At 63.7% G+C, this 10221-nt stretch overlaps 2 protein-coding genes across 2 annotated transcripts; both read left to right on the top strand.

Annotated features, from left to right (window-relative positions):
• Positions 1-1092: 1092 nt before the first annotated feature.
• SMIM3 (small integral membrane protein 3) lies at positions 1093-1666 on the top strand. The gene has a single exon (XM_009950684.2). The coding sequence runs from the start codon at positions 1093-1095 to the stop codon at positions 1270-1272; it is 180 nt and encodes a 59-aa protein (XP_009948986.1). The 3' UTR covers positions 1273-1666.
• A 5826-nt stretch (positions 1667-7492) lies between these two features.
• Positions 7493-10185, top strand: GPX3 (glutathione peroxidase 3). Its single transcript, XM_086470973.1, has 5 exons — positions 7493-7579; positions 8720-8873; positions 9125-9242; positions 9412-9511; positions 9606-10185. Exons 1-5 carry the CDS (start codon positions 7493-7495, stop codon positions 9831-9833), a joined length of 687 nt encoding a protein of 228 aa, XP_086327099.1. The 3' UTR covers positions 9834-10185.
• Positions 10186-10221: the final 36 nt, after the last annotated feature.

The following is a 10221-nucleotide window of genomic DNA, read 5'->3' as shown; positions in this document are numbered from 1 at the left end:
TGGGGGCAGGAGAAAAACCCTTTACCCAGCTGTTCTGCTGTGAAATGTCCCCACGGCGCCTCCCTGGCACCTGAGACCTTCGGATTTGGCTCCAGGTGCTCTCCCACCATGGCACCCCGTCCTGCGGGATGATGAGCTGGGCTGTACCCTTGCTTTACCCTGGTGCAGAAAAAAAGGTTCTGCCTGCCCTGCCTTCCCTTCCTCTCTCCCCTCCCGTCCCCCCTCCCCTGCCGCCCCCCGCGGGTCGGGCCGGGCGGGGCCGGGCGGAGGCTCCCTCCCTCACCCGGCCGGGATCCTGCTGCTGCCGCCGCTTCTCGCCGGAGCCGGAGCCGGGCAGCAGGTAGGGGGGCGCGGGCAGGCAGGGCAGGCAGGCTGGCAGGCAGGGCAGGCAGGCTTGCAGGCAGGGAAGGCAGGGCAGGCAGGCTGGCTGCTGCCGCCGCCGCCGCCTTTCCCCCACGGCGGGGTCTCATCCCCCGCTCCCCCGGGGCTGCCGGAGCCTGGGGCGGCTGCGAGCGGGACGGGGGGGCTCAGCCCGGGGCTGTCACTCGGCGACCCGGCGGAGGGCGGCTGCGGCACCCACGGAGGGGGGGTGCCCGCTCCCCGGCCCCTCAGCCCCCAGCCCTCCTGCTAATTAAGCCGTGGACTCCGTGACTCAGCAGGAGGCACCGCGGGGTTGGGGGGAGGTGTGGGGTGTGGGGAGGGCGAGGTGCGAGGCTCCCCCGAAGCTAGGGGGGCTCCGGGCGCCCTGATTCCAGCGTTTCCCCACCCGATGACCCGCTCATGAGTGACCAGTGGGACACCCGGTTGTGGCTTTGCTTTATGAGCTCCTTTAACAACGGCAGCAATTATCAGGGAAGTTTTTTCCCCGGGCTTTTATCCAGCTGTATCAAAGTACACTGTAAATCCTGGGGCTTCTCAGAGGAGCCTTTACCAAAGCCCTTTGCTCTCGAAGGAGCCCAAGGCCAAGGCTGGATGTGGCCGCAGGGGTCTCACGGGAGAGCAGCACGGTGCTGAGAGTGATGGGGGGGTGTTTCTGGCTGTGGGAGGGACGGAGGGGGCTGCCCCATCACTCCTTTGCCTCTCTCTTGCAGGATGGACCTTCCTGATCCCGCAGGTGCCGCCGCCCTCCCCAAGCACGTCCTGGACGTCTGGGTCATTGTCTTGATCATCCTGGCCACCATCCTCATCATGACAGCCCTGGTGCTCTGCCCAGCCACTGCCGTCATCATCTACCGGGTACGGACTCACCCCACTCGCAATGGTATCGTGTGAGGCTGCGGCAGAGGGGACGGGAGACGGCTGGCTTGCCGGGCAGGGGGCCACAACCATATGATCCTGTGCTCTGGGGACCCCGCAGAGCCCGATGGGGCACTCCGAGAGCTGGGGAGAGATGGGCAGAAGCCAGGGTGGGCCAGCACCCAGACGCCTGCCCCTGTAACCTGGCTCTCGCCAGGTGAACCCACTGCCTCCTATTTATCCACCGAGCTCACGGGGCACCGTCGGGGAGATGGTGGTCTGAGCACCAGTGCGGAGATGTGTGACTGTGGACATGTCCAGCAAGAAACAGACTCGCTCCCATGAGGGAGGCAGGCTGGTCTCACCTCCGCTGGCAACGCCGTCTCCTCCCAGGCGAGAGGCAAGGAGTGGAAATGCCCAGCAAAGTCAGTTCTTTGGAGTCCCAGCTGTTGGGGTGGTTGGGAAAGAAGGGTGAAAGCAAGATGGATGTGGCTTCTGGTTGTGCATTTGGAGACTCAGATAAAAGCGTCGGTGGCGGAGCCTGTCCTGGCTGCACAGCAGAGTTGCAGCTGGCACCGGCTTCTCCTCTATCAGATAGCTGCTGAAATTGTAGGGAAACCCTATGGGGGGCTCAGTTCCCCTGGGTCTCGCGGGGCAGAGGAGTGTGGGCAGCTCCTGCCAGCCTGCCTGCCTGCACGCCAGCTGCACTTGGTGTCCCTGCCGGAGGCAAGGGCCCCCGTTGCTCTCCTGACATGCTGTCCCTGTTGGGAGGGTCTGTGTGTGCCCCTCGGCTGGGCAGGCAAAGCGGGAGGAGCAGAGGGTTTCGTGCCCAGGCAGCAGCAAGGGACCATGTAAGCTCTTACATGGTCCCTTGCTATGAAATAAATGGACTTTATTCTACATGAGTGTGTCGTGCAGCTCTGTCCTCACCACGGATGATGTCCAGGTGCCCGTGCACAGGATCTGAGATACTCTACAGCCTCTCCAGACACCATCCCTGTGCCGACCTTCTGCACCACCTTGGCTCAAGGTCCCCGGGGTTCTTGCCTGGCTGTTGAGCCTGGTGGCCGCAGGTCCGCAGGAGGCACACTGCCAGCGCGGCCCCGTGCTCTGGGGGTGCAAACCCAAATCTGGCTGTGATAGTGGCAGTGACCATCAGACGGTGAGTGGGAGGGATCCCCAGGGACATTCTGACAGCAGCGGCGGCGGCTGCTCTTCTCCTGCTGGGGTGACCGGCACCGCTCCCTGCCGCCAGCCTTGTGCTGGGTTCTGGCGTGTGGCAAGAGTCCTGGGGCTGAAACAGCGTCCCGGTGACTCACGGCGAGAAAGATCACGAATAACGAGGTGAATAAGGCTGGGATGTGGAGAAACGCTACGGTGACGCTGGTGGGAATTGGTTCAATCCCATTTTCTCTGCTGGAAAGAGCAACCAGCGCTGCGGTGTTGGAAACCCTGTGTCCCATCCCCATGCAGCTTGATCTGTGACAGCCGGCATCAGGTTCGCTTTTGGTGTCGGGGCTGGGGGGCAGGTAATTCCCGGGGAAGCAGGACCTTGGGCGAACGCCTCCCTCGCTGGAGAGGGACCCCAGCATTGGGGACGCAGCTGCCAGGGAGGGGAAACTGCTGGAGCCAGAGCTGCAGGCTGCGGTTGTGCTGGGGAGGGAGCAGACACGTATTCCTTTCCCGTCTCAGAAACAAAAGTTCTGTTTCGAAATGTTCTCTCTCTCTCTCTCTCCCCTCTCGAGCTACAGAATTTGAGGCAAATAATCAGAGTTATTTTCCTGTTGTTCCCTCTCACTTGCTGGCACGGTGTGGCGGCAGCTGGAGGAGATTACGGCTATGCTGGGTGGGAGCAGCCGAGGCTCTGCCTCCACCCTAGCGTCCCTTCCCTGGGGACACCGTTGGGTGTGGGGACCGCCAACGGTATCTGGCACCAGGAACCGGAGCTGAGCAGCTTCCTGTAAGAGCAACAGGGAAGAAGCCGCAAATTTTGGAGCGGTTTGAGAAGGAAGTCTGGTTTGGAGCAAAACACCCGAGGAGAAGTATGCAACCCCCCCCTCCTCCATCCCTGCAGCCATGCTCGGTGGCTGCTCCCATCTCCCCCTGCCCCTTGTCACGAGCAGCCGAGGGTAGGGTGCGAGAGGTTTCCTTTCATGGTAGGAGTTTTCTGGGAAGTTTCAAACCCGTGGTAAACATTTCCAGGAAAGGCATTACAAAGCCTTGGAAAGACACATTTTGCTCGTGACAGCAACAAATCGCACAGAGCAAAATAGCGGTGGGGGGAGATCAGGGAGAAGCCAGGACATTTTTAAAACATGAAAATGGGGGTGGGTGGATGTGGATTTAGTCTGATGTGCACTGTTGAGCTGGAAATTCCTCCTCCAGGACTGAGCAAGATAAGCAAATCCCCCCACGGCCCTGGCTTTGGCTCCTGAGCAGTGCTGGAGATCGGAGGCAGTGTTTGCGTGGTGTTTTGCTGAGGAAAAACGCCTTTTCCTGCCCACTGGGGAGCGGGTCGTGCAGTGGTGATGCTGCGACAGGCAGGCATGATGTGGGTGCCGAATTGATTCAGGATCCACCGGGATGCTTCCCTGATGGGTGCTGGAGGGTGGCGGGAGCCGGCTGCCGGTCCATAGGGTCTGCAGGCAGGATGGTGGCTCTCACCTCACAGCGATGAGAGCCATGCCAGGGATGCAAGCACCCGGCTCGGCTACCTGATCCCTGCCAGATGGGGCATCACGGACCCTGTGGCTCGTCAGGAAGGTTGTGGGGAGCCCCAGCAGCAATTGCGCAGCAGGAGCTGACCCCAAACATCTTGGGCGCTGCGGGGAAAGCGTCACTTGGAGCAACTGCTGACACAGGACCCAAACACAAGGCCCGTGGCCCCAAAGGGAGGCTTACAGGGCCCCAAACTGCGCTCCAGGCTGCAGCGGGGTCTCCAGGAGCACATCATGGCTGGTGGGCCCATCCTTCCCCAGTCACAGGGAGGAGCAAATCCCTGCGGGGTCTGAGCACTTGGAGGGGGTTCCTCATGCTGGAGGGGAGAGCAGCAATGCTCAGTGGCCACCCGTCTCCCCTCCCCTGCTTGGCTGTGTGCCCCTGTCCCCTTTGGGTGGGGGGCAATGAGCCAGGGGCATTTCTGCAAGGGGGTAAATCTTTGCCTGGGAGAGGAAGGGATGGGGATGCTGGCGGGGGCAGCACCCACAGCCATAGCCCAGGGGGTGCAGTGCCACTTGAGGAGGGGGGTCCCTGCTCCAAAGGGCACCGGGCACCGTGCTGAGCAGGGAGGCTGCCGTCGAAGCAAGGCAGCGCCTGCGGGAGCACACGGGCTGGGCCAGGGCGTCGAGGGCTGGGCGAGCTGCGGAGGCGGCAGCGTGGGGGAAGCCTGGGGCCGGGGGAGCTGGGGCCTCTCGCTCGGCAGAGCTTGTTTGGGTTTCGCCTCCCGTTGCGCACCTAGAACAAAAGTTCAGAGGTTGCCCCGGAGTTGGTGCCACGCCAGGCTGCCAGAAGGAAAGCAGCGCCGCTGCCAGACAGGGCGATGCTGCCTGCTACTGCTTGAGCCCCTTGCCACTGTCCCTGGCACGCTGCTGGCACTGTCCCCGTCACTCTGCATGGAAGAAGCTCCTCGCTCAGCTCTGGGACAAGCCCAGCCAGCAGCAGTAGGTGCTCCCCAACACTGGTTTCACATTTTGTGTGCTCCCTGTGGCCCTGCAGCCTGTCGTGAGGTCTCTGCAGCCCCCAGCCCATGGCTCGGGGACAGCCAGGGAGGCTGGTGGCAGCGTCAGCATGGCGGCCAGAGGGCTGGAAGTGCTTGGCCTCCTTCCCCCGGACTCCTGCCAAACATCTGCAGCAGGCAGGGGCCGGCTCCAGACCGGCTTTGGTGGAAAAACAACCGAGGAGGGAGGGTCGTGTGAGGGTCAGCGCGCCCAGTGTGCCTGCCGTTTGGGGTGGGGGACCCTGATCCGGCAGGGTGGAGTGGCACACTGCCCTCGGACTGCCTTGCTGGAGCGCCTGGCACCCTTGGCTCTCCCATGCTGCCTCCGGCATGGCACAGCAGGGACACTGGGTGACATGCCCAGGGTCCTATGGAAGCTCAGTGGCAGAGATGGCGTCCATGGACTGTCGCTAATTACATCCTCCCCCATTCCCTACCTCCGCTGAGGCTGATTTGGTGCCAGCACCCAAGGAGAGGGGACTTGGAGAAACTGGTTGCTTATTAATTTGGATTTAGGAGAACATAGTTCAGGAGCAGTTCAGCCTTTCCCTGCACGTGGCAGGGATAAGGGACATGTGGAAGGGACACAACCATGCTGTGGCACCACTGTGCATGCTGCACCACTCCCCCTCCCCAGCTCCCAAGTCCCTGTTAACCATGAGAAAGCCACCAAAACCCCATGCAGGCAATTAGGGGATATAATTGGAAGTGGGTGGCTGTTCCCGTGGTGGGAACTAGCAGAGCAGGGAGTGCAGCCCTGAGCAGCTCCCCAGCTCTGTCCTGGCTCTGTCTGGGGAGGTGGCTCAAGCCCTGGCCAGGGTCAGCAGTGTGAGCTGGCTGGGGAGCACGGCACCATGCCGAGGAGCGTGGCACCATGCTGGGGACACACCAGTCCCTGTCGGCTGCAGGATGCAGAGAGGTGCAAGCAGTGTGTTGGCCACAAGCTGCAGCCCCATGGCCCCAAATCTCCCCAGAGCCTGGGAAGTGGGTGGGGAGGGCCAAGCCACTGGTTTTGGATCCCATAGGCTCCCCGGTTTTGGCAAGGAGCTGCCTTGCACCGCCCATGGCCACATCCATGAGGGGTGACCGGAGCACCACTGTAGCCAGCCTGGCTGTTTGTGTGTTGTGTTGGGCTCTGGGCAGTCCCCAGGCAACGGCTGAGCATCTCAGGGGTTTGCCTGGACCTGGGGGAGCACCCCACACTGCGTGGGGACCCGTGCCAGAGCAGGGCTAAGCCACTTCTGCAGGTTTAAAGCTTTGGGAAATGCTGTCCATGATGGAGGAACCCACAGCTCTCCTGCTCCATGGGCTCCCTGGGTGTCTGGGGGATGCACCCAAGCCCCAGCACGCCCACACCAGCCGAGGCTGCACTTGGAGCCTGACAACATCATCCTTTCCCAGGACATGGCGTTCCCATCAGCGAAGGACACAGGATGGGAGATTGCTCCCAGCCTCCCCCAAGTCCACAGCCCTGCTCCCCTTCCCTGGCAGCATCTTGGGCAGCTGGCTTGGTGACAGCACCCTGGCAGGGCTGGCCCTGCTTTCTAGTAAAGCCAAACCTCGTGCTGGCACCCATGGTCCCCCCGGGGCTCATCTGCTGCCACCATGTCCTGCCCTCTGTCCCACACCATACGCCACCCCAAACCACAGTCTGTCCCCGCCCCAGCTGCCCTCCAGCTAGTTACTTCTCCCATCAGATAATTTTTTTTGCAGGATTTCAGGGAATTTACACCTCATCGTGGATATTTCTCTTGGAGCCAGCCCAGGGTAAATATTTGCATTCCCCGGGTATGCAAACAGGGCCCTGGAAATTCTTGCCCCTGGGGACACCACGGGCTAAGGGACAGGCGTTCCCTGCCCTTGGCCACGGCGGGGTCACCATGGGGCTACGGCCGCTCCCCCACCCCGGGAGGGACCGTACTCCAGGGCTGCTTCTAGGAGCACCCTCATTTTCTGGGCTGTCAAGGAGAGACCCTTCCCCACCCCTGAGCAGCACAGCCGTGGCAGGGGAGACCACCGGACCCCAGCCCAGCCTCCCCGGGGATGCTGTTTGGTCCCTGCTCCTCGGGTCCCAGCACCCCGCTCGGTGGGGGGGGGGGATGGATGTCACCTCGGCTGGGTGTCACCCTGAGCACTCGGGGGGGTGGGAGGGGGGGGGGGGGCTTTGCTTGGCACCTCTTCCCCACCGTGCCGCTTCGAATCGCGGCTGTCCCACATTCCCGCCACGCCGAGGGGACAGCATGGCACTGCCCGCCCCCCCCTCCCGCCCCCCACCGCTGCCCCGGGGCCGCCGCCGCGCCCGCCCCAGGGCCCACACGGTTAACGCGGCCCTCGGCCCGTCCTTCCTCCCGCGATTGGCTCCCCCCCCCCCGCCGCCCCGCTCAGCCCAACAGCTATTTCTTGGCTGTCGGACTCGGAGGTGGCAGAAGGCGACAAGGAGAGGGGGGTGTGTGTGGTGGGTGTCCTCCCCCCCCCCCCCCCCCGCCGCTCTCCCCCGGGGGTGTGTGAGGAGGGTGCCCGCACCCCACGCCCGCCCCAGCCATGGGGGGCTGGTCCCGCAGCGCCTGGATTTTGCCCCTTTTCTTGGCTGGGCTCGTCCAGCCGGGGCAGAGCCAGGAGAGGGAGAAGGTAAGAGGGGAGGGGAGACACCCCCACGGGGGTGCGGGGGGTGGATGTGGCACGCCGGGGACCCGCGTGTCCCCAAGGCTTGCTGCAGAATTCCCGGGGGCAGGAGTGGGGCACGGTGGCCCTGTGACCCCATCCCGGTGCCTGAATCATGGGGAGGGGGGGGATTTTTCTGAGCTGGTTATTGCAAAAGGGGAATTGCTGTCTTGGGGTTGAGGGGGACAGAGCCTTGTCACCCCTCCCCACCCCCCCAAGTAACCCTCATAGGGGCAGAGCAACAGGGTTTGCGTTCCCTGACGGTGTCCAGGGGGGTGCACCCACGTTTGGAGGGTGCAGGGGCCGCTGTAGCCCCACACCCCGGCGGGCAGAGAGCAGGGGTGACTGTCACCCCCCGGCCAGGCTCCCCACCCCGGGCGGGGGCAAAGGAGGGCTGTGCTGCCGGGATCTGGCCGCCGCCCCCCCCCCCCCCCCCCCCCCCAAAGGCTGAGCTCCCCGGGCAGAGCCCCTGTGACTTTATCTCCTGCCAGCTCCCAAAATAGCCCCTCGCCGGCACTTTGGGTGAGCCTGTGTTCCCTGATGGCAGCAGATGGGGTCTCGTGGGTTAACCCCTGCAGCGCCGTAAGCAGAAGCTGCTCCACCCCAGCCCTTCCCTGCACGGATCTGATCCAGCCCTGATCCCTCCCTTGCCTGGGCCCGGCTTGGCCTCGGCACAGCAGCCAGAGCCCCTTCAGGGCACCCCGGCTGCCCCTGCCCCCGAGCGGTGCATGTAGGGGTGGTGGGGTCCTGCCCATCCCCAGCCCCGGGGAGATTGGGGCTGGTCTCCCCCTGTGCTGTTGTGCCAGATCAGGCTGTTTTCCAGCCTCTCGCCTCCCTGCCTGACTCTGGCCGGGTAAACATCCCTCCAGCTGCAGCCAGCCCCGCTAGCCGGCGTGCACACGTGTGCACACGCATGTGCACGCAGCAGCCAGCCTGCCTCACCACCGCAGACCTTGTCACGCTGGAGCCTGGCTGCTGCCAGCGGCATTCGGGGCAGGAGATGCAACGCTGGCGGCTGCTCCAGTGGGCGTGGGTGGCCGTGGGGCAGGCGAGTGGGGTGGCTGGCAGCCCCCAGCCTGGTCCCATGGGATGCTCCTCGCCCCACAGGTGAAATGCTATGGCTCGGTGCAGGGCACCATCTACGACTATGGTGCCCTAACCATCGATGGGGACGAGTACATCCCCTTCAGGAATTACGCAGGGAAGATGGTGCTCTTCGTCAACGTGGCCACGTACTGAGGCCTCACTCTGCAGTATGTTGGTAAGAGTCCCATGGGGCATGGGCTCCCTGAGGGACAGGGCAGGCAGCCGAGGAGGAGGACGACGTGGCGTCACCCAGGCGTGCAGCCCTTGGCAGGTCCCCATGGTCTGTCCTGCCCCGGGGAGCTGGGGGAAGGGGTATCGCCTGCTCCCTAGGACCCAGCACGGCCAGGGGTGCTCTGAGGGGGTCAGTGCAGGTGTGGGGGTAAGCCTGGCCCCTGCTAACCCATCCTTGGCTCTGCTTCCATGCAGAACTGAATGCACTACAAAATGAGCTGGGGCCCTATGGGCTCGTCGTCCTGGGCTTCCCCTCCAACCAATTTGGGAAGCAGGAACCCGGCCAGAACTCAGAGATCCTCCCTGCGCTGAAGTGAGTACTGCGGCAGGGGCTGGGGCCCCGAGCCAGGTGGTGGGTGCATAGGCTGCAGCTCCTGCTGGCTGTGGCTCCCAAAAGCACAGGGCTTGGGGTTCCCCCACTACCCCTGTACAGCACTGAGAGCTGCCCCTTGCATGACACTCTGCCCACCTTCCCCTTGCAGGTACGTTCGGCCGGGGGGTGGTTTTGTCCCCAACTTCCAGCTGTTCCAGAAAGGGGATGTGAACGGGGCCAAGGAGCAGAAGGTCTACACCTTCCTGAAGGTGGGTGCCATGGCAAGGGGGGATGAGGGGGTAGCACCCAGCTTGTTTTTTTGAGGGGCAGGCAAGGCAGTGATGTACCGGTCCCCTGTTGCAGAACGCCTGTCCCCCGGTGGCGGAGGAGTTTGGGAACCCCAAAAACCTCTTCTGGGAGCCTCTGCGGAACCACGACATCAAGTGGAACTTCGAGAAGTTCCTGGTGGGCCCTGACGGTGTGCCTGTCATGCGCTGGTACCACCGCGCCAACATCGCCGTCGTGAAGAACGACATCATCGCCTACATGAGGCAGCAGCAGCAGCAGCAGCAGCAGGCGGCGGCCCAGTAGAGACTGGGGCCACTGGCTTGAGGGGGGGCTTCTCCCTGCTGGCATCCCCCCTGGCTGCTGCGGGGCTGCTCCCCACCCCGTCCCCTCCCAGGATGCTCTTTAGCAGCAGGAGCTGAACACCGAGCCACACACTGCCCCCTCCATTGCTCCTGTCTCTGGCACCCCCTGGCCAGGATGCTGGGCTGGGCAACCCGGTGGCAGAGACCTCAGCGATGGGAGGGGGACGTTTCCCAATAACCCCATGTCCCACCTCCACCCCAGTGACATCTTCTCCTAGCCTCCAGCTTGCCCCCCTGCTCTGCCATCCCACCCTGCGAGGCAGTGGGAGGATGCAGGGGCCGGCCACCCCGCAGCAGAAGACCATGTCTCCATGAAGGCTTGGCCCGAA

The sequence above is a fragment of the Leptosomus discolor genome, chromosome 10 (assembly GCF_034619465.1).
Source record: "Leptosomus discolor isolate bLepDis1 chromosome 10, bLepDis1.hap2, whole genome shotgun sequence".
Taxonomy (NCBI): domain Eukaryota; kingdom Metazoa; phylum Chordata; class Aves; order Leptosomiformes; family Leptosomidae; genus Leptosomus; species Leptosomus discolor.
Note: the sequence above shows the minus strand (reverse complement) of the source record. Positions and strands in the feature narration are given on the sequence as shown.